The 25,205-nt window shown below is 36.3% G+C and overlaps 1 protein-coding gene across 25 annotated transcripts in view; it reads right to left on the reverse strand.

The window, feature by feature from the left end:
* NCOA1 (nuclear receptor coactivator 1) overlaps positions 1-25,205 on the reverse strand; it is a 251,118-nt gene that overhangs the window by 13,349 nt on the left and 212,564 nt on the right. For all 25 annotated transcript variants that reach the window (XM_070573176.1, XM_070573179.1, XM_070573170.1 and 22 more), the window contains 6 exons: positions 24,189-24,306; positions 22,728-22,896; positions 21,383-21,697; positions 13,129-13,230; positions 10,856-11,258; positions 3,555-3,729 (listed from right to left, as the gene is read on the reverse strand). In XM_070573176.1, the coding sequence (XP_070429277.1) occupies positions 3,555-3,729; positions 10,856-11,258; positions 13,129-13,230; positions 21,383-21,697; positions 22,728-22,896; positions 24,189-24,306 (1,282 nt within the window). The remainder of the gene's footprint in view (positions 1-3,554; positions 3,730-10,855; positions 11,259-13,128; positions 13,231-21,382; positions 21,698-22,727; positions 22,897-24,188; positions 24,307-25,205) is intronic.

Raw genomic sequence — 25,205 nt, forward strand, 5'->3', positions numbered from 1 at the left:
AATGCTGGAAGGACTCCTCCCTCTGCTTTCCTGGTTGGCCTTGTGGTAGTCAGCACAGTTTTCTTAGGCTAGCACCAGGTATTTGATTTCCCCCCAAATAATGGGGGAAAAAGACAAAGAGGAAGACTTTGGCCTAAAGTGGGTTCCAGTGATATTACAGGTATTAACAAGCGGGGAGGAGATCCTAGTCAAATAAGTTTGAGAAACAAAGGGTTAAGTAACATGGCTTGTTGGCTTTTAAAATGCTAATTAGCACTAGGATTCTCCCTAGTGACTACTGTTACACAGAAACACTGCCTTGTTCCACCACAAATAGGTCTGGCTTAACCCGTTATTTCTCTTCCCACCAGAGAGAGAATGAAAAAGAATCACATTACACTGTATCTGAACTCTTACATCATTCTACTTAGTGATTCTTTGTTTCATGATTTAATTTCTCTGACCTACTCCTGTCACCAACTAAAACTCTTGGTAACTTGACAGCAGGAGCTGTTTTCCCCTGTTCCTTGTGGTATCTTGCACTGTGCAACAGAGAGAGTGGTCACAAAATACACGCTGCCTGCGCTGACAAATAAGCTTCTACACATGAACCAAGTAAGCAATGTGAAGGTCTGAAGAGTGGGGGATAATTATTTTTTTCTCAAATTATTTGGGAAAGTCAAAGTTCACAGAAACTACAAAAGTAAAACAAAAGTTCAAGTCCACATTTGAATCTGAATCCAAGAAGTGACTTAGGAATGGGGACTCTTTGCACTCATTCATTCAATAGATGTACATTAAGTGCTTACGTGTTCTAGAGGATGGACATGCAGAAGTAAATGAAAACAAAGTCCTTGAGCTTATGATGCTCATATTCTAGTTCAAGGAGACAGATCATAAACAAACAGATGAACACACAGTATGTCAGATGTTAAGCACTATGAAGAGAAATACAGATGGGAAAGGAGGGACCAGGTGGTAGGAAATGGTGTTGTTTTAGAAATGACAGTCATTTCTATGTCACCAATACATTGCCATTCAATATCTATGTCTAATAAGATGACATTTAAGGAGAGAACTGAAGTGTGAGAGAGTAAATCACGTGGCTACTGAAAGAAGAACACCCCAGCAGAAGGATTAAGAAATGCAAAGGCCCTGAGTGTTTGCAAGGTACTTGGCACAAGCGAGGAACAGAAGAATAAACAGAAGCCGATGTGGCAGAGGGAATGATGAGAATAGCAGATGAGGTCAGAGAGGTATCCAGGAGCAAGATTATGTAGGGCTTTAGAGCCCTATAGTGTATTTTGAGCAAACTGGAGAGGTTTGAGTAAAGGACTGACATACTGCCTCATGTTTTAAAAGCATCACTCTGACTACCATGTAGAGATTAAAATGGTGGAGGAAGGGTGGAAGCAGGGAGACAGGAGGCTACTGCAGTGGTCCAGGAAAAAGACGATGGTGGCTTGTGCTAAAGTGTACAAGTAAAACAGGTAAGAAGTGAGAGCTGCTAAGAAACTGACGTGACTCGCTGATATGTTTGATGTGGGATGTGAGAGAAACAAAAATTATTATTCTGAATAATTGGAAGAATAGAGTTGTCACTGACTGAGATGGGGAAAAGTAGGAGAGGAATAGGTTTTGGGGAGAATATCACTTTAGTTTTTGTCCTGTCAAGTTTGAGAAGCCTATTAGAATTCTAAGTGGAGATGTCAGCATTAAGGCAGTTGGATACACAGTACGGTGCTCAGGGAAGAAGTCTGGGCTGGAGATTTAAATGTGAGTCATAAGCGCAGAGACAGGCATTCACGGTGATAAGACTGGGTGATATAACCAAGGGAATGAGTAGATATAGGGAAGAAGAGGTCCCAGAATGAGCTCTGAGGCCCTGAAATGGAGGTCGGGGAGATGAGGAAGACCCAGTAGAGTAGACTAAGAGATAGGAGAGTCACCCTTCCCAAGAGAGAAAGTTGTTCCAAAACCCAAAGGAAGAAAAAGCTTCAAGAAAGAATAAACGCTCAAATATGTCAAATGTTACCAGTGATCATTGCATTTGGTACTGTGATCATTGCATCTGGCACTGTAGAGGACACAGTGACCTTGATAAGAATACTTCTGGAGGAGTGGTAGGGAACAAAGCCTGACTGGTTCAACAAGGAATGGGAGGAGAGAAGTAATAGAGTATAGTCTTTTAAGGAATTTAACTGTAACGTGGAGCAGACCTGTCAGCATGACTGTTTTTTTCAAGGCACGTTTAAATGCTTAGGTATATGTATGGAGCAAGAGTTTAGCTGGATTTCATTAGGGAGCATTTTGCTAGGCACAAGTACAACAGAGGGAGAGCTGCACAAGGGAGCTGAGAGTGCCTGTAAGGGAATAATTCTAATGATGGACCACGGAATCTAAAGTGGGTTTAGGAAGCTAGGAAGAGAACACAGTAGGAGACTAAATTCTTCTTGCATGTTATATAGACGGTTCCATTTCTACCTAATTTACACACAGTCCTCACTGAGAGCTACACAGTTCTCTAACAGGAAGATTTCCTCTCACCTTTCAATGAACTTTAAGAGAATATGGTCTTAATTTTTCAACTTTAACTGCCTTACTTATTATGTTGTCAGATCAAACAGCTTCCCTGTCATTAGAACGAAGACACAACTAAATTAAAACGCTTATAAAACTCAAGTAATGTGTGAAAAGTTCAAGCAGCCAGAATTTGGGGGGGGAGGGAATGACTTTAGGGAGATAATTCTAAGCAAAATGAGCAAGATGAGGCCACTGAAAGTCTAAAGATTCAAAGAGGTGGGTAAGGCAGAATGACCTGAGAAGCCTTAAAACCTTTGTTGTTGCTACAAAATCTTTCAAACACACTGACAAGAGTGAAACCTGTGTGCCCACCATTCTATTGAATTCTAACATTTTGCCATTCTTGCTTTAGATTTTTAAGTGTTTTTATAAAGAAAGACTTTTTTTTTAAAGGTATGATTTTTGGTGAGGAAGACTGCCCTGAGCTAACATCTGTTGCCAATCTTCCCTTTTTTTTTCTCCCCAAAGCCCTAGTACACAGTTGTATATCCTAGTTGTATGTCCTTCCAGTTCTTCTATGTGGGATGCCGCCACAGCATGGCTTGATGAGGAGTGTGTAGGTCTGTGCCCAGGATATGAACCGGCGAACCCCAGGCCGCTGAAATGGAGTACATGAACTTAACCACAACGCCACTGGGCCGGCCCTAAGAAAGACTTTTTTAAAAGTACCTATTCCTACATCTGTCTCAGGGAAGCTCTGTTACTCATGGAAGTTGATCATATTGTTCAGGTGTGCTGGAGGTGGGATGAAAAGGTTGGGGGCCACTAGACCACGTTTCTGTACTACAAACACACAAATTTGCCATAAGAATGACTTGAAACTTACAGGATTAAATTTTCTTTTCTTTTTCCTGATAACATAAAATTCAGTTCCTTGAATTTGCAAATAAATGGTAGTAGCCAATAATCTTCTACTTAGACTGTGAAGGCATGGCTGTTGTTATGTGCTGCAGAGTATCAGGGATGTTCATATATAAAAACTGCCTCCTTACTTGTTGTTTCCCATTGCTCCTTGCTGCCAGGCCTTCATGTCTGGTGACTGGTACCCAGAAGCTGGCGGAGTTTGCTGGAGCAGAGAGCTCTGAGGAGGAGGGATTGGCATCGGCACCATGGAGCTCCCAGGGCTTAGAGATGGAGCAAAGTTGGCCTCACCTTGGGGAACCATTCCTGCAAATTGACACAAATTAATTTATGTGAATACACTATAAATTTATTAACCCCATAAAAGAAAAATCCCCACAAATATACGTCAATATATTTAAAAATATCCTTTTCAACAGAGTAGGAAAAATATTGCAGTCTCTTATAAATAAGGCAGAAAATTTCATGATAAACAGATGAATAAATACATAAAATAAGTATGGAAGAATGCTTTCCATTCACTAAGATGTTGATCTGGGTATCAGGATTATGTATAATTTTTTTGTTTTTGTGCTTACATGAATTTTTAAGTGTAAAAAACATGAAAATACTTGACAGATTACTTGTGTATTAAGTTGAATATGGAAAAAGGTAAAAAAAAAAATCCACGTATGAAATGAAAAATGAGACAGTCCTGTTGGGCACTCCTCCTCAGCTGTCTTTGTGCGCTCTTCCTTCCTTTTGTCTTTTTAGCTTTACTGAGATATAACTTAAGCGCTTTTTACTGATATGTAATCTACACAGCATCAAATTCACCCATTGAACAGCACAACTCAATGATTTTAGCAAATTTACAGAGTTGTGTAACCATCACCACAATCCATTTGAGACATTTTCATCATCCCCAAATTCCCGTTTGCCCATCTGCAGTCAACCTCCACTCCTACCTCTAGCCTCTGGCAACCACTGATCTGCTTTCTGTCTCTAGAGATTTTCCCTTTTTTGGAAATTTCATATAAATGTAATCATATGTGGTCCTTTATAACTGGCTTCTTTCACTTGGCATAAAGTTTTTGAGGTTCAACCACTCTGTAGCATTTATTAGTAGTTTGTTCCTTTTTATTCAGGATAGTGCTTATTACCAGTCATTGATATAAGTGTGTTGTAAATCAGTTCACCATAAAAGTAAGAGTTTATTTCTACACTTTTTATTCTTTTGCAGCGAACTCTATGTCTATACCTGTACCAATATCACATTGTCTTGATTGTTGTAATTGTGGTAATTTTTGAAATTGGAGAGTAATCCAATCTTGTTCTTCTTTTTCAAAACTGTTTTTGCTTCTTTAGGTCCTTTGCATTTCCATATAAATTTTAGGAGAAGCATGTCAATTTCTCCAAAAACCATGTTGACATTTTGATAAGGAATGCATTGAATTCTAAGATCAATTTGGAGTGAACGAACATCTTTTCACTCTTTCTCTCGGATTCCATTTTGTATAGTTCCCACTGTTATACTTTCAAGTTGACTAATTTTTTCTTCTCTGATGTCTAATCTGCTTCTTATCCCATCCAGTGTATTTTTCATCTCAAACATTGCAGTTTTCATTTCTAGAAGCTTGAATTTGGTTTTGTTTATATCATCTACACCTCTACTTAACTTAAGCTTTCCTCTAGCTTCTTGAACATATAGAATAAACGTATAATTTATCATTGTTTTAATGTCCCTGTCTACTAACTCTATCATGTGTGTAATTTCTTGGTTAGTTTTGATGGATTGATTTTCTCCTCATTATGGGGTGTATTTTCCTGCTTCTTTGCACACCCAGTAATTTTAAAAATCAGATTCTAGACCTTGTGAATTTTACCTGGTTAGGTGCTAGATTTTTAAAATTCATTTAAATATTTTTGACCTTTGTCTGCATTGTGGTTAGGTTACATGTAAACAATTTAATTCTTTTGGGTCTTGTGCCTAATGAGACAATAGCAGGGTTTAGTCTAGGGCTTATTTTGCCCTGCTACTGAGGCAAAACCCTTGTGAGTATTCTTCTTGACACTCCATGAATTATGAGGTTTTCTATTCTGGCTGGTGGGAAGAGGAATTGGCCCTGTGTGAACTCTGAAGATTGTTCCCTCTAATCTTTTCAGGCGGTTTTTCCTGGCCTTAGTTTGTACACACATGTACACGTACGTGTACACACACACACACACACACCGCCCCCCGCTCTGTCCTCAGCTGAAGACCAGAGTGAGACCCTCTGCATATCCCCATAGCTTGCTCTCTCTGTGTGGCTGGCTCTCTCCTGGAACTGTGCCCAGAGACCTCCAGCCGCCTTGGTTTCCCTGGACTCCCAGTTCAGTGCTTCCATTGCCTTGACTCAGGGAAAACTGGCTCCTGTTGAACTCGCCCTCCATGAAGCACAGTCTGGACAATTTCAAGAAGTGTTATTTAATGTACTTTGATTTTTTGTTTCAGATAGGAGAATAAATTTGGTCCTTGTTACTCCATCTTGGGCAAAAGTGGAAGTCCATAACAATATAAAAGAGTAAAAATGAGTTTCTTTTTATGTTTTCTGTTATGCTAGCACTTTATATTCTTTTTCTTTTCTTCCTGATAAAATACACTTCACAGTTAAATACTTTTGAGGTGGAAAATGTTATAAAGGTGCAGAAAAAAGAATGTCATAATTTGAACATGCAGAATTTAGTATAATTCCTTCAAATCTTCCTCTATAAAATCTTGCATAATTTTGTGACCTACTTCTCTCCCTTAACATTGTATCATAAGCATGTTTCTATGCCCTTAATGTCTCTTCATAAACATAACTGTGTAATATTTTGTGTTCTATCATTAATACAATGACTTTTCTCTTTTTTTGTTTGGTTTAATCTGGCCAGAGATGTAGTTTATTCATTTGGTTTTTTTTATAGGCTATAATTTAAAAAATATTTTAAATTTTCTGGGAAAGTTGAGCAAACTGTAGACTTTCTACACTTTTTTCTTTCACTATATGTTTAACTACCTTTTTTCTTGTTAAAGATTATGTAAGTAAAGCTACAAATTTTCTCCTGGCTGCTTCCTCCATATGTAATTTAACCTCTGTAAAAGAGTTTGATTTAGAACATATGGAGAAAATTTTTTTTCATTTATGACTGTAGAGAGTGAGTTTTTTCCCATCATCTTCATTTATATATTGATTGTCTTTGTATTAATTCTACATTTTAAATTTTAACAATTTTGATTGTGATCCTTAAAAAACATTTGTCTGTTTCAAATGCATTTTTAATGTTATTTATGATGAAATAATTTATTTCAGAAAATATACATATGTGAGTAAGGGAAAAGATACTTATATTCTGGATATTATATTCTGTGAGGTCAAAGTTAAACAATAAATAAGAGCCTCCAAGTACACTGGCATGCTTTTTGATATTTCTTTCTGGCCTCATCTCACATTCTAACTGCGCATGTTTTCCTTATCAGATGATCTAGTTTTAACAGAAAGAAACAGTCTGTGAACAATGAATTGGAGGGGTAGTTAGAGTTCTCGTCCCAGTTCTGCCACTACATTGGACCTTGGACTCTTTGAATCAGACAATCTAGCTCCTTCTAGTTTAAAAATTCTATAATTATAGGGCCAGCCCTGGTGGCCTAGTGGTTAAGTTTGGTATGCTCCGCTTTGGTGGCCCAGGTTCGATTCACAGGTGTGGACCTAAACCACTCTGTGACTCTGTGCTGGTGGCCCACATACTAAAAACAGCGAAGATTGGCATGGAAGTTAGCTCAGGGAGAATCTTCCTCAGCAAAAAAAAAAAGAAAGAAGGAAAGAAAGAAAAAGAAAAAAAATTCTACAATTATATCTTTGCATCTTTGCCTAGACTATGTTAAGTCTCCCTTCAGGACCATAAATAGCATCACAGCCATTTGGCAGCAGCAACTAGAATTAGGATTCATCCTTCCATTCATTTACTTCTTTAAAGATTCACTGAGCACCTACTCACTGCCAGACCACTGTGCTAAGCACTTGAGAAACAAAGATGGAAAAAGTCATACTTTGCTCACTCAAGGACCAAGTTGTCTAAAGAGAAAGGCAGCTAGGTTAACAAATGCTTATAAGACAGGATAGTGAGTGCTTATGACTAGGAGTGTAAGGGAGGGCTTCCCAGAGGAGACACCTCTAAGGAGGAATAGGAATGAGACAGGTGAGGGAAGGATATTTTAGACAGAGGGTACAGGAAGTACAAAGGCTTAGAAGTAAAAGAGGGCAAGGGATGTCCTCTTTCTTGGAACTTGAGGTTTGTTATAGCTGTAACATCGAGATATGAAGGGAAAGGGAAGTGGAGTTACTGAGTTTAGCTTAGGACAAGTTGAGTTTGGGGTTCTGGTGGAAAATTCAACTATGTCTGTCCAGTAGGCAGCTGTATACACGAGCTGAGACATCTGGTTTAGAGATAGAGAAGAGAGTCATTAGCATGAAAAAGTCACTGAAGCCACCGGAGTAGATGAGATCACTCAGGAGGGGTGGGTGGAGTAGCATGTTTACTGTAGTTCACAGAAGAGGGAGCTCTGGACCAGCTTCAAGGAATTCATGAAGTGGGTATAAAATTTTTAAAAATTTCTCTCATATTTACTTTGAATATTGCCTTAATATAAAATAAATTTTAAATGTCTGTTTTTGTGCGCTAATCATTATGGCATGATAGACTAGAAAAATCTTCTGTTTCGAGAAATAAAAGAAAGCATGTGCTGCCATTACTATTACCTACATGTTCCTTCATTTACTTTGGGCCTATATTAAGCTGAGAGACGCCAAAGTGAAGGACTAAAGCAAAGCTAATGTATTCATCCTTCGGCTTTACTGTCATCAGTTAACACAGTGATCAGCAAACTTTTTCTGCAAAGGGCCACATAGTAAATGTTTCCATTTTGCAAGCCATAAGGTTTCCATAACAACCACTCAACTCTGCTGTGTGGAACCAGCCACAGACGATATATAAACTAATGAACATGGCTGTGATCCAATAAAACTTTATTTACAAAAACATGTGGCGGCTTTTTTTTTTTTGGAGAAGGCTTGATTTGAAAAGACTGGAACTTTTCCAGAACTTGAATTTGTACCAACACAAAGCCTGGTCTTGAAGCCTTCTACCAGGCTGCTGATCACGTCAGAGTGAGTTTACAACTCAGAGCCGTGGAAGAAATAAAAATCTTTGTATCTTTAAATGTTTTAATGCTTGCCAGAAAAACTAACAATTATCCCCCTACTAATCTCAAGCAGTTTCCGGAAGAACTGAAAGCTCTGCCATTTCATTTCAGCTGCAACTGGAGGAAACTACTACTCTCTTCACTGCACCCAGCTTCTGGGTTTTGTTTGTTGCATAAATGCCAACTCTATCAAAAAAAATTATTTTGTGAAAAGTATTTTTTGTCAATTAAAATTTGAACTGAAAGGAAAATCCAGGAACCAGATAGAGCACTTATGATGGAGGGGCAAGACATCTGGTTATATTGCCAGGTGAAGAAGTAAGCTGCACTCGTTACCTCAATCACTGTGTTCTATATTAACTTGCAATAGATCAAAAACAACAATGAAAGAAACCTTGCCCACTTCATTGGAACTGGAGCTTTGAAACACTGCCTTTCGAGGCGGCTTTGTCAAGGAATGTGAGCAGGACAGGAAGTTCTTTCTTGGCTTTCCAGAGAAGGATATTAAAGAGCATGACTGAAAATTGACACAAATATTATTTTTATTTTTTAAAAAAAGAATCCTTGGGGAATTTATTAATGTTTGGCTTACTTGTAGTTAGTTTTTTTTTCCCCAATGAAAGAGATAAATCTTTGGTTTAAGGCTCTGCAATTAATATCATAAATGCTACTAAGAATCTAGTTGTTGTTTTGGCTAAGCTGCCATTTTGGAAAAGGAATGGAGAAACAGATAACTATACAAGTCTTCTAACATTGGAGAAAGTACTTCTGCAGGCTAGAATAAAGTGAAAAGGGTTTGTCAAATTCTCTGCATATAGAAATCATCAGACATGAAAATATAACACTTTTGAAGGTCACTCCCATTCAATCTTATAATTAAAATATGGATTTATAATCCTTTTCTTGCCCGCAGAGATAGTGTCAGTGATAGAAACCAGCCAAAGATGACTTCATTGTCTTGAGGACAAAGGAACTAATGTGGCATAATTTTGATTAAAATGTCTTAGAGAATTCTAGTACTCTCTGACACAAATCTCTTCAGATACTTAATTTAATAGTCAAAGGATTTTAGCACTTGTTGCCATTAGAATGAAAAGTCTAAACTGACTTAGCTGTCAAAAATCTCTATATATCTTCAACATTTTATTCAAGTCAAACAGCAGCTTTCTCATTGAAATTCATTTTTAAGCAGGCTTAAAATGTACTTTTTCTTGGGATCCAGCCCAGTGGCATAGTGGTTAAGTTCACGTGCTCCACTTCAGCAGCCCAGGGTTCACAGGTTCCAATGCCGGGTGCAGACCTACACACTGCTCATCAGGCCATGCTGTGGTGGTGACCCACATACAAAACACAGGAAGACTGGCACAGACGTTAGCTCAGCAACAATCTTCCTCAAACAAAAAGAGGAAGATTGGCAACGGATGTTAGCTCAGGGCCAATCCTCCTCAACAACAACAAAAATTTACTTTTTCTTTCACTTACAAAAATCAAAAGATTTATTTCAATTTTTTTTCAGGAATTTGCCCTTAATTTTGAATCAAAGTTTGATTAAAAATGATGGATTAATCAAATGTGTTTTATTGTCATTATCTATTAGAATCTCAAAGTGATAGAAGAAAAACTTAAAAAGATATCACCACCTAGGACAAAGAGAATGGAAGAGAGACAATGCAAATGAAAGATTAAAAAAAGAAAAAACCTTTTGGAAGCCAGAAAGTTACCTGAGTTGCAGAGAAATAGCTTACAACCTAAACTGCTAAGAGTGGTGACATCAATGAGAAGTCCGAGACACTTTGGGAAGATTGATTATCCTGATGTAAACTATCAAAAATAAAACCTCCAACATAATGAAAAAATTGTATGTTGATTCCAAGTTAATGTATTTAAACCCATTGTCTGAAGCACACTTTCATTAGACTCTTATAGGGATCCATGAGAGAAAATAAGAAAATGTGCTTTGCACACAAAATGTTACAAATTTTAGAATCAGACAGGTCCTTATAGATCCTCTAATTTAATCATCTTCACTATCAAAGAGAGATAAACCTCAAACCATTCAACCGTTTAGTGGCAAGAGCTGAGTCTGGAGCCTGGATCTCCTGACTCCCACATCAATGTCTTTCTCCTTCAGCATATTGCCTAACGTCAGTGAACTAAAACACACATGAAGAGAGACCTGAGCTTGTATGGAGTACTTATAAAAGCAACATTCAGTTGTGATCCTCATACCTGATCCTGGATACTGGAAGACATTCTGCTGCATCTGAGGATTGATTCCAGTGCCAAACTGTCCTCCCATATTTCCCGTCATGCCTCTGTTCACCATGCTGTTGCGGTTGGCCAAGGTTGCCTCAGGATTTGCTGCCAGTTGTGAAAATGGGCTGGTAGAAGCAGGTGGGGTTCCTGGATTTGTACCATAGTTTGGTGGGTAGGGGAATTGCTGTGGAGCACCCTGAGGAAGACGGGTGTTCCCCATTTGAACTGGCAGTCCAGATGAGGGAGGGAGGTTGTTCCCAAAGCTTTGTTGCCTCATGAGCATGGCTCTTTGCTGCTGTATTAGCTGCCTTTGTCGGTGCTGTTGACTGTACAACTCCCGCTGGCGCTGTGCCAACATTTGGGCATTCAGGGGTGGCTGCAAGGGAGGAAAAAATCCTCACTTATTAATATTATTATAATCACTACTTGTCTTGGAAGGCTTAGAGGATATAAGCTTAGAAGTTTGCAGCAACAAAAGATGTAGCAATTACCAGTGTACAAGGGAAACTAAAACAGAAACAGAACAAAAACCTCTTAAGTAATAATCACAGGAGAGAAAATGAATTAAGTACATTTTACAGATTAAAGGTAGTTGAGAAATGCTAAAACAATATCTGACTATTAGAGCTGGTTAAATGCAAATTCTCAATTAAAAGTTATACAGAACTGAGGAAAGTCAAAAAAAGTATATATATTTATTAGTATTATAGGCCGTGAAACTGTTAAGAAAAACATGAAAACCATAAAGAAGAGAAAGAAGACATGCTTGATGACTTCTATCTTATCTGACATTCAGTTGTCCCGACTTTTTTCTCTTTCATTTCCAAAAACTTTACTGTGTTTCTAGTATGGAGAAATTTAGTTTTTTCCTTTTCTCACTGAGATCACTTATTATACCTTATTTAAAGGAATAAAATGTGATTATAGGTGATTTAAACTTTCTGCATCATACTTTTCTGTATTTTCCAAATTACCTATAATGAGCATGCATTATCTTTACAATTAGAAAAACCTATAAACACCACTAAAAAAGGAAGAATCAAGGGGTCAGCCCCACGATTGAGTGGTTAAAGTTCCAAACGCTCTGCTTTCTCAGCCCAAGTTCACAGGTGCAGATCCTGGGTGCAGACCTTCTCCGCTCATCAGCCGTGCTGTGGGCAATCCACATACACAGTAGGGGAAGAATGTCACAGATGTTAGCTGAGGGCTAGTCTTCCTCAAGTGAAAAAAAGAGGAAGATCGGCAATGCATGTTAGCTCAGGGTGAATCATCCTCACCAAAAAAAAAAAAAAGAAAGAATCAGAAATCCAGGAACCAATGCCAAACAAATTATCACTTATCAATTAGAAATAATATAACAAACAGAAATAAATGGAAACAGCTATTTTATATTACTGTCACAGGATAAGACTACTCTCTAGGTATTAGAGTCAGTGTTTTAATAGTTATAATACCATGGTGAGGAAAGAAGTGGTAAAATTAGGTTGCAATCAGTTTTTGGTCGAACTTGCAAAGCAACGTGGCATGTCATTAAAGCCCCCCTAAGAAAACGTCAGTTCAGATCGAGGATCTGATTACAGCATGCTGCTCCATTAAAATTAAACTTGCCAACTAGATATAGTCCAACCTAGAAGAAACTGTGACATACGACTTTCTGATAGAAATCATCTTTACGTGAATTCCAAAAGTGGGGTCTTGTTTCCTTATTATCTAATTATCATGGCAGGAGCTAACCACTGAGATTTACAAGAAAGAGAAACCCAAGTCTGGATCTATGATGATAACAGTATTGCTGCTTATCAGCAGTTTTTGTCAGTATTTTATCCCCTTTGGTTAGTGTTGGCTTCCTGCATTTGCCCCAAATCCACCTCAGTCCATTTTACGAAGAAAAGAAGAATCTTATTTAAATCTTCTCTAAAGTCCATCATCCCCCAAATTTTTGTGTCAACTTGGTTAAGAAAACATAAAAAAGCAGTTGAAGCAAAAATATTAAATTATGTGTGGAAGTTAAGTAAGGAGTACTAGATAACACAAAACAAACAGAAACAAAAGAACCCTTGGCTTCAGAGCAAATATCATTAAGGGATATTACAAGTTGATTATAAATTCATTCTGGAAGAAAGCTACACTACAAACGTCATTAAAAGATCAGTTCAGAGACCATTTCAAAGACACTCAAGTCAACACTTTAAGAAACACGGCTTGGGTTAGAGAAGTACTAACACTGTCTGGTTTTCTCACATTACCTGAGGTGTAATTTGCTGCTGCATGCCTGATCTCATATTGATGCCAACAGGAGTGTTTGCTGCAAACTGGTTCAAGATAGCTTGCCGATTTTGGTGTATCAACTAGAGAAAAATGGAAACAATGAGATATCACAGTTCTACATATAAACATATAGTGTGGTCCTTACAGAGTAACACAAACTTTACTGATTACTAGCAAGTTTTAATATGACCGATTTAATAGATTATTTCCCATGTTTATTTGCTAAAAGGATGGCAATTCCTAATATTTATCAAATATTTCCTGCCTACAGAACACTACATATGGCAGAGCACTTAAAAGTACAACACATACACACATACACACATGTATACATACATGTGTAAATACCTGTGCACATATATATGTACACGTATGTATTCTACTTTCAAGTGCTCTGCCATATTTAGTGTTCTGCAGTGTGTATACAAACATGTGTGCACACAAACACTTTTATCATACTTTTAAAAACATGTTAATTCTTAGTTATTTCAGATAAGTGCAATAATGGAGAGAAAAGAAGCATCAGCCCTAGGTCTTAAATTATTATAAGTAAAAAAGTAAGTATACAATAGAGCACATTCTACAAAGATCTGGAAGATGAGTGAAAAAGTTTAAGTACTTTTCACTTGGAAGGTGCCTCTCTGATGGGTACATATTTGAGGATAATCCAACATGGTTTCAATAGCTGGAGAGAATTATGTAAGAAACAAATGGTCTGAGAAAATGGACTATTTATTTAACTAGAAGAAGTAATTACTTTAGACCAGCATTTCCCTAATTGGTGTTCTAAAGAACATTGTTCTGCAGGATATTAATAGATGTGCCAGGAAAATAGCATGCTGTGCTGTATTAAGTATTGGAAATGATGGGTTACACAAGGTGAAATAGATTTCTTTACTGCAGAAATTCTATGAGCCTTTAATTGGCCAAAGCACATTGTGGATCCCCAAAAAGGGGATATACTATGCGACTTATTTATCACAAACTTTTTTTTCTGACATATAGCCATTAACATTTATCTCCTAGAACACTATTCTATGGAATACTAGTTTGGAAGATGCTGTCTATATCAGGCTTAGGGTTCCAGGTAATAGGCATCCCTTAACTTTATCAGGTAACAAAACAAGCATCCTCGCGAGTGATACTTCCTTATAAACAATCTATGACTTAAAGAAGTTCTTGTTCAAGAATTTGACATGAATAAACTGTTTAGAGAAAGAATAGTAACAATAATATCAATACTATTTTCTATTTGTATGGTACTATGTAACTTATAAATTATACTGATATAAGATATTGATATATCAATATATTTTAATACATTTAATACATTTTAATATATTATATGCAAACTAGAAAGCCTATTAAAGTTTTACAAGAGAATCCAAAAAGCTGTAAACAGTGATTAAATATCTCATCTCAGAATACTTCAATTCTTAATTCTGGCTTCATTCACTTTCTGGCTCCCATTAGATCAGAAAACAAACTGATTTTGGGGGAAAAGCTCAATGTAAACACTAAACACTAAACTAAACACTACAACTTTCAGGCATTGGAGAATAGGATAAAACATTCAGAATCACTTCAAAAACAAAGAGACTATCATTACGGTTTTAAAAATCAAAGAGACTCAAGTAAAAAAATCGACACCCTTCTTAAACGCAACAGACCATGGACATAAGTTTAAATAAAGCACTAATTTTACAAAGATTTATCAAAAACGCAGTATATGCAAGATACTACATAAAGTTTGAAGGCTACTAAGGTGAGCAAATATCTATCCTCTGGGAATTCTCTGTTGAGTGGCAGAGGCCAAAACAGAACAGCACAATGCACAAGTGCTGTACTTCCACATTTACAGGCATCTACAGCAGCAGAGGCAGCAACTAACTCAGCCCAGGACAAAGAGCATGACTGAGCTCAATGAGACCCTGAAAGTAGAGTTAACTTGAGGAAGCAAAAACAGCAAGTACAAAAAGAGAAGAGAAGGCAATGAAGACAGGTGAAAATACATTAATACTTAGCAATAAAGAGAAGTAAAATTGTCTGGGGAGTGGGAGTTGGGATTCCAAACTTGGAGCTTTATACATTCTTTGAATTGTGAGATAACGTGAGACTGGAATGGCTGGGGACAGAGGAAAGATGCTTGAGAAGTAGTAAAAATGGGAAAACTTTAGAAAATACATTAAAACCTTAGAAAATAAGTTAAAACCTTAGAAAATAAATAGGCTATTTTTAGAAGTAGACAGCATTATTCTAAGTAGCAGCAACCTGCAAGCACTTCCTATTGAAGAAAAATTGATCTATTTTTGCCCATGAAATAATTCTTGTTCATTTTTCCCTCTCCTTGACTATCTGTGTGTACCACCTGACTAATGCTGTGTACAACTGTCTCATTCTGACCCTCCTTTCTCTCTGATTACGAAAATGCTACCCATTTTCTGGCAAACAGGTCAAGTCCTACTTCTTCTAAGGAAGTCTTCCCAAAAGGATCACCATATCCTTTATCTCCTCAGAAATCTTAACTTTTAGGGGGTTAGGGAGTGGGAGGAGAGAGGCTGGTAGTCCTCAGAGCTCTGGACACAAATTCAAAAGCCTATAAGGCCAGGTCAAAAGGCTTGTTGTACTACCAAAGGAAACGTGGGGCTTGTGGCCAGTGGCAAAGTACAAACCCAGCCAACACACATGCACATGCACACACACATGTGCACTGTTAAGGCTGGCAGTCATTTTGTCTGTCTGAATGGATTTTTTTTAATGCCTTAGCAAGAAGTTCTTCTATAATAAACTTAAAAGATGATTATCTAGCCCAGAGGTTCGCAACTAGGGGTGATTCTGCCCCACAAGGGACATCTGGTAATGTCTGAAGACATTTTTGGTTATCACAACTTAGGGAGGGGTTGCTACTAGTATCTAGGGATAGAGGCTAGGGATGCTGATAAACATCCTTCAATGCACAGGAAGCCCCTCGCTAACAAGAATTATCCAGCCCTAAAATGTTAACAGTATTGAGGTTGAGAGCCCTGATCCAGCCACTGCATAAATTCTTACCAAGACAAGGAGTTCTTTAAATAAGTTTATTCTTTTATCAGGCAATTTTCATTGCTAGAAACCCAGAGGTGAAATCTGCATCCCTGTATTTTCTGCCCTTTGATCTTAGTTCTATTTTCTGGTCATTTCTATTCTCTATAATCTATAAAATATCATCAATAGTGGTTCTTACACCAGCTCCACACCTTTCTTTAGTAACCTAACACATAACATATCTGGTCTTGATTTGTTTTAAGATGGCTAAGTACACCATATTTCTTTATCTGTCTTGACTGTTACTCCCTCTTCATATTATTCTTTTCTTGATCATATGAAGACCATGGACCTTGCTACAGAAGAAGAAAACAAAACTGGAATAGAATAGTTGTATCTTTTGTCAGCCAATGTTATATCATTTTCTCCAAGCAGTAGGTCTACCCATTTTTGCTGCTGTCCTTTTCCCAAAATAGAACTTTGGGAGTTCCTTATTGGTATTATAGATATATCTTTTTGAGCCTTTGCTTATTTGAGATGTAAGCAATACTACATCTAAAGGTTTATAACTTTGTATTTCTTAATCACCAGCTCCTTCCTTCATTTTTGCTGTTCTTTAAGTCTCAACCAATGCACCTATACTAGTTGTCCAGGTGTTTTTCCTCCCTGTGTCCCTCAACTGGGGATTATTCATAACTGTATAATCAAATTTAGAATATTTTTTTTCCTATGTACCATATTCTAGTCAATGAGATATACTTAAGGTCAAGAAATCATATCTGTTTTTAAACTGATCTTCTCAAAATTCATTAAAAAGAAACAAGCTATGATAAAGATCTGAATATGTCCCTTTCTTTGCTTTCTCAAATTAGCAGGCACTGTGCTGAATTCCTGATGCTTACAGCTCCCACGCTGGGCAAGAGGAAAGGGGGAAGGAGAGGATAGGACCAACAAGTAAACAGGTGATGTCAATCCAGTGAGGTAAGTGTATTATGAATGCCATGCTATGAATCTGATGTATTCTAGGTATTAATCCTTTGTCAGTTATATGGGGTTGCAAATATCTTCCCTGAGTCTGTGGCCCGTCTTCTAACCTTGTTTATGGTATCTCTTTAACTTATAAGTTTTAAATTTTAATGCAAACATCAACCTTTTCCTGTATGTCCTTTTGTTAAGAAGCCATAAAGACCTCCTCACATTCACATTTAGGTTATTAAAATACCTAGAATTTATTTTTGTGTATGGTATGAGATAAGGATCTAATTTAATGTTTTTCCCCTCAGGGACAGCAAAATGTACCAGCATTTATTACATAGGCCATCCTTTCCCCACTGATTGCCACCTCTGTCACTTATTAAGTCTCTGTACACACCTGGGTCTGTCTCTGGGTTCTCTATTATGTTCCAATTGATAGAACTGTCTATCCCTATGCCAGTTACACATTGTTTGGTTTTAATTTCTAAAGCTTGTTTTTTTTTTATTTTATTTAACAGGTTTTTAATTTTATTTTTGCAGAGGAAGATTCACCCTAACATCTGTTGCCAATCTTCCTTCTTTTTTTTCTTCCTTCCTTTTCCCCCTAAAAGCCCCAGTACATAGTTGTGTATAGTTGTAGGCTCTTCTGGTTCTTCTATGTGAGCTACCACCACAGCATGGCTACTGACAGACAAGTGCTGTGGTTCCACACCTGGAAACTGAACCTGGGCCACCAAAGCGGACATGCCAAACTTTAACCACTAGGCCATTAGGGCTGGCTCTAAAGCTTGGTTTTAAATCTTGCTATCTGGTAGGGCAAGTTCATCCTCCTTCTTCTTTAAGATTGTATTCATGCTTCTAAAATAAATTTAGCATCTATTTGTCAAATTCCATGTTGAGTTTATAGCTCAATTTCAGAAAAATAGTCTTTTAATTCACAAATACCTTTTTTTTGGACTCTTCTTTTTGACTTTCAATTATTATTCATACTTTCCTAAGTTTTGCAAATTGTGAATATATTTTGAAATTATATTTTCTAATTGGTTTTGTTTTTGCTAGTAAAAAGGATTGCCATTAATTTTTATTTCTTGTTCTTTTATGTAGAAACATTGCTGAAGTTCTCTATTAGTTCTAAGTTCCCTATAGATTCTCTTGGATTTTCTATGGAAGCAGTTCTATTATTTGCATATGATAATTTTGTTTCTTATGTTTGCTTTCTATGTTTCAAAATTGCTTAATTTTTAGTGCACTGATGGTATTCTTTTTTTCTGCACTGATATGAGCTTACTCACTTAAATTATACAACTTGTCATCTAACAGAATTTAAGGCAAGAGAGAGGGTAGATGTTCCACCTCAGTTTACCAATTTGATCTCAACTGTAAATTTGCCTATATAACTTTAAATAATATATTTAAACCTCAATTTCCAAACCACAGTCATTTACTCTCCTCTTCTTCCTTGATGACAAAATAGGATTTTGTTCAGCTAACTATCCCAAATCACACATCTCAGGGGTAACCTACACCTTCTCTAAGTCATTCCTTGCCAGTAAGTAGTGAGGGTGACTCAGTTCTGGCTAGCCAAATATGTGAAATCCTTTTTTTTTCCTTTTTTCTTTTTTTGTACGGAGAGGGAGGAAAGAGGGACAAGAACCTTCTGGAAAAAGTTTCCTGACTTTTGAAAAGAGATCCATAGGAAAGAGACAGTTCCTCTTTTCCTACTAGATAGTTTTGTTTATATGCGATATTTGTAACCTCAGCTGCCATTTTTCTAGTTGCCAAGGGTTACAGAGTAAAAAGATAGATTCATCTCCGGTCTTGGATCCTTGATAACATTCTTGAGGCTCTGAAGTAACCACACCTGGACCTGTCTCTATTTTGTATCATCTCAATATTTGAGTCAAAATACATATTTTTCACTGTTTTACAACTTTGAGTTGATCTTTTTTCTTTCCTTGTTGCTGAAAGCATTAACTGAGACATTGGCTGAGCTAAGTCTTGGCCAGATCTTCTCACAGAGAGCCCTTAGATGGACACATGGAATACTCCTAGCATCTGGAGTGCAAGAGCCACTATGGACTGAGTGCCCCACTGCTGAACAGAAGAATTTATGGAAGGATTCAAAGAGTAGGTCTGGATGATGTGGCTAATTAGGTAGCAGAGTTATTGTCTTATATGGCAGTATAGTTGTTTTTGTGTACTGACAGTCTGAGGGCTTAAAACACAGTGTGCCCTTGAACGGCAACTAAACTTTTGGTGGTGAATACAATGCAGTCGAAATATAATGTACACCTGAAATTTATATAATGTTATGAATCAATGTTATCTCAATTAAAACAAAAATAGCATGTCCGAAATTTTGTAGTTCTCCAACTTGATGGATATTTTACTCTGTTGGGCTACCAAGACCACCAAACTTTGGACATACCTCCATAATATATAAAGGAAGAAACAAAGAGTCATGTTCACCTATTTGCATCCTTACTTCATGTATATCCTAGCGTTGCTACTCTGCCTAAGGAGTACATTACAGCAAAACCAACTTTTTTCTGAACTACATGTGAATTATCATTTCACTCATTCATGTATCTCACCTAGATTATTGGTGCGGCCTTGCTCACTGAACCTTTAACTTCAGACAGTATTTACTGAACTCCATGCTACAAAATGAGGAAATCAGCATATCTACTCTTTCCTCTACTTTTTTGGTTTAGCACTTAATCACTTACTGCCTGATCTGTTACTTAACTTTTCAGGTGTATACGTTTTGAATACCCCAAGCTGACTGTTAAGTTCTGAAACTTGCCTGTATCTTTCATTCTTTGTATTTCTCACAGTACCTAGTATAGTCCTCCTAAATATGTTTTGTGAAAGATTAAATACAGGGGAACTATTAAGCATTTTTTTATTCTTGTAATCTCTAATGACGAATGATAAGTTATAACAAGAAGTAGTTTATCTTAAATTAATACCTAGAACATATCACTATTCCCTTCTTTTTGTTCCTCTTTTCTTCCCTCTCTTCCCTTAATTCCTCTTTGAGTCCTTTATTCCACCCCAGCATTTTAAAAATTATTCCTTTCTTTGTTAGTCTACCACTAAAAAAAAATACTTTTTCCTGTCTCATCACTCCCTTTTTCTGTCTCCCTTTCATCATCTTCCTCTTTTTAAGCAGAAGGGGAGAACACTTTATATTATTTATTATGTTTATTGAATAAAATTTTATAATAGCTAGTATTAAGTGCCTCTACATGCCAGGCACTGCGCTAAGAGCTTTTACACCTATTATCTCATTTAACCCACACATCACCTGTGAGCTAATGGAATGATATATTAGATTCTTTTTATAGATGAGGAATCACAGGCTTTAAAAGGGTAAACAATTTAATTGTCAACTTACCTAAGTTAAGGTTAGAATGAGGACTTGAAACTAGAGCTAATTCTTATAACTATTATATCATACTGCCTCTCCAACATAATTCAGCTCCTTCTTTCTCTTCCTTCTTGAATTAGTAAGGCTTCAGGGAATTGCTTTAAATACTTTTTTAAAAAAAATTCGAAGCAATATATGCATATCATTGAAAAAAATACACAAAGATGAATAACAAGAAGTAACAATCTACAGCCCCAGTACCACTTCCCAGATACAATTCTTTTAACCATTTGCTTTTTTGGTTCTTGATGATCATCCTTATATTTGCTGTTTATACAGTCTTAAATATTTATGCCACTTTACCTACTTATTACCTGTAGAGAGAGAAGATTTAATTCATGCACAACTTCCAGGACCCTCAAACTATCCCTTCCTCCACTCTCCTAATATAATAACATCACTAGGCTTCAATCACTCCAACTTCAAATAACATAAACAAACTTCATTTTCTGCTCCAACATTCATAAACAGTGTCTCTTGATGCTCTACCTTATAAATTAAGCTATGTTCTTCTTTATTAACTTAATTGTATGATGTTCATCCTAAATATTTTTTATCTCAAATAACAACACTAAACTGCTTTTAAAAATTGCAGGTCTCAAAGTAGCATGTTGGGAGGCAGCACTCTTTAATTGAACGAAAGTGTCCCTTATTTTTATCCTAGCAGACCAAGGATAGTTTTTTCATAAAGGTTCTGGAAGTGGACTTGACACCTTTCTTGTAGCAATTGGGCTGCCTTATTACAGAGAGAGTTAGCATATACCTTTAAAAACTATCACCTGCTAAACAAGAGTACTCACCTGCTGTTGTCCCTGTAATCGCTGTTGAAGTTGAAGTCGAAGTTGGTTGGGTGCAGCTGGAGGTCTGTTGAGCGTTTGCCTGGGCTGCATGCCCATGCCAGGTGAAAAAGCGCCTCGGGGAGGTGTTACTTGAACTGGCATAGTCCCCAAGGAAGGTTTTTGCCTGACCATGCCTTGGAAAGGGCTAGAGAGATTGGCAGTAGGTGAAGGAGAAGAATAAGGCTGGGAGTAAATGTTGGCTCTTTCTTCCATCATCAAAGGTGGTGTTGCTTGTTGTGGTGGAAATCTCTCTGATAATACATCTAATCCACCTCCCTGTTGGAAAATAAGCCAGAACATTTTACAAATAAATTTCTGCCAAGGCTCCTCTATTTAATTTTGCATCTGAGAGCATGTTATCTCTAGAATGTTTCATCATAATATATTCATGCTGAATTCATGAAGCTCTCCAGAAGTTTGCTACCTAAAGGAATCACTTATGAAAGTTACTTTTGAAATGGGTTAATAGATCAACTGAGATGTTTAAAATCTCAGTAAACAGATGAAAATATGGTTAAAATAAAGACCTGAAATAAAGGTAAAAGATCTGAAAAGAACCACATTAAAAAGACTAAGAATCAACAAACTGTACATTTAACAGTTTACCAATAAAAGTAGATTCCTAAAGGAGGGATTAATTAGGATTTTTTCTACCTCAGATACAGAATTCATGCTTTTATCTTATTTGAACAAAAAAACACATAGCTGACCTAACAGAACGCCATAGAATTACGGCTTTCAACCTTTTTGACTATTACTCATTGTAAAAAATATAATTTAAATTGGGACCTGTTGTGCGTGTGTGTAACTGAAAGGAAAGTTTCATAAAACATAACTTCTCCTTTTTGTGGGCTATGCATTCTAATACTTTGTGTTCCACACTATTCTACTCCATTAAAAAAATGCTGGTCATGATGTGCTAAATTGATTTTTTAACCCCACAGTATGAAAAATACTAACCTGGAAGTTGGACTGTCATTGACTATATAGGTTGAAGTCTAGCATAGATGAATGATAAATTAAGCCCTAAAATAAGAAGTGATGATATAAATCTGGAGTCTATTCTAGAGGGAGCTTCAAAGATTCTGTTCCATATTGAAAGGCTAAGACTTTCTAATTCTAATTATTATGAAATTTTCCTTAAAACACCCATTACTTAACTATTATATATTTTGATAACTTTCACAAGGGTAAATTACAAAACAAATAAAACACAGTGGGAACGATATTGAAAAATCATGCTTAAAAATCATTTTATAGCTCCTTAGGGCTGCATCATTTAAATAATGCCAACTTCAATACATACCTGAACAAGTTTGTCAATTCCCAGAGCTCTATCTAGTTCAGCTAGCTCAGTTTCATCTTTGCCACTGAGGAACGACACCAGCTGTTCAAGAAGAGCCTTCTCATCATTTCTTCCTTCTACTGTTGTTGGTGGACAGAGAAGCTCATCTAATTGTGAACTAATACACTGGCTGCAGAATCAAAATATAAGAAAGTTTAAGACTGATATAGCAAATAAGTATTCAATCTTAAGAATGTAAATACACACACACACAGATACACAAATCTAGTTCTAGAAAATTCTCCGTTGAGATGCTTTTTCAACAATTCTTATGCAATGAAATGTTCTATACTTAATGTGCAGAAATTTATGAACGTTCGTATGTAGCTTGAATATATTTTTCATTATTTTGCCAATCACTGAACTCTTTTTCCATATTCTTCATATTAGCTTACAGAAATAGCCTGAAAAATTAACCAAACATAGTTAATAAAGGGAAAAGAATTCTTAACAAAAGTAAAAAGTATAAATCAACCAAAAACTCAGGAAATCATTTACCCTATGTTAAGATTTATTCTACTTATTTATTCTATGAATGCCACTAATTATTGATAAGTGAACCATAATCAAAACAGTACATATTATACTACTTAACTTTCAAAGATGATCATAGTGTATTGATAATATGACATGATTATCATTTACAAAAGAAATCAAACTAGAAAAATGAAACATACTCAGTGTTAAGCAACAAAACAACTGTTGATTACATGTAGGAAATACGTAGTCTAATCCAAACTGATACCAACTGATGCATAAAACTTAGAAATATATAGAAAATAATAGTAATACTAATAACACTAACATAATTATACAATTATAAGGATTCTTCTTTTGGGAAAGTAAAGGGGAATACAGTTAATAGTTAAGGCTCTAAATCACACTTGGTACCATCTAGCTATCCTTTAGTTGCTGTGTATGGAATGTACTCTATGTTTTGGAAAGGAGCTACCTATGTGGACTAAGAAATTAAATTCTAATCAAGATGGGATGCCGAGTAGATGCAGAAAGTACTTCCCTTCTTATACCCTCTTGCTCCAAACAAAGAGAAAAGCTGGAAAATATAATTATATAACTAAAAGCTCAAGAGCAACATAATTGTTGTACTGAGGCCAATTCATTCAGAGGTCCCAGAAGTTTTACGGTAATCAATCAAAGCAAAGCAAGAGATGAAAAATAAAACAACAACTGCACAATGTATCAATCTCTTGGTAATTACACTGTACATCAGCTTTGTAGTCATGCAATAAATAAATCTGTTTAACTCGGTGTCCTCCTCCATCCCTTTTTTTCGTTAAACATTCACGTCTATTGATATCTCACACAATAACAATGTAGACTAGAATCCAGTTTGGGAAAAGTAGTTCTTTGTTGTAGAAGTTGGTATCTGATACTTTATAAAAAACAAAATGTATTACTCACTCTTCTGGTTTATTTTGATTTGCAGTTGTCACTGTATTATTTGCCCATGGAATCTGATCGCCTGTTCCTGCTTGTCCAAACTGGTTATCAATTGCTTCCAACTCCAACTCAGGTAATCCTAATTAAAGAATAAAAGATAAGAAATCAGTATCACAACGGAATATAAAATGAGAGTATTTTTCCAAAGTAATATATTATACAGTAGAGTGAGATTTCCCCTATAAAATATTACCTCAATGATACAAAGATCATTTATTCAGAAACTTAAACTACCTACAATGTGGCCACATAATATGAGAACGTGAGAAAAGGTCTTTGAATCAAAGAAAATCTGATGTTAAGAAGTTAGCACGTCAGTTGATTTTACCATAGGAGAATCACTCAAGACTCTGTCAGAAATTACTTATTTTAAAGATAATTACAACAATTTTGATTAACTGCTTCTTCAGTCTAAAGCACATTAGAATATGCTATAAGTAGGGACAGTGTTACTATCATGAAATGAGAGCTGCAAGCAAAAGGTAAAATATGTTCTATAAAAGGCAGGAACAGAAACTAAAGGGCATAGCAGTCTAGGGGCATTTAGTGAATGGACAAAGCTATACAGCTGTTAACTGAGAATAAAGTGGTATAATAACAGTAAAATAATTAATGCTTATAACAATGACAAATGGAAAAATAGGTTGGATTATGTTTTGAAATGGAAGAAAATAGTATATGCATTTTAGAAAGTTTCTGTGTGGGAATGTTTTTGAAAGCTTCAGTTATTTCTGTACTATTTATACTAGGAAAAGATGCAAATAACCTAAATTCCAGAAATTTAGGGACTGATTAATGAATTATGTTATAGATATTTATAACATACTATTAAATGGAAAAAAAAAAGCATAATCCAAGACATTATATTCAGGATGACTCTGTTTTTATAAACTATTTCATATATATTACTAGAAAAAAATTCTGGTAGGTTATATATCCTTGGTAGATTTTAGGTTTTGAGATTAAGGATTACTTTTA

This window comes from Equus przewalskii, chromosome 14, assembly GCF_037783145.1.
Source record: "Equus przewalskii isolate Varuska chromosome 14, EquPr2, whole genome shotgun sequence".
NCBI lineage: Eukaryota > Metazoa > Chordata > Mammalia > Perissodactyla > Equidae > Equus > Equus przewalskii.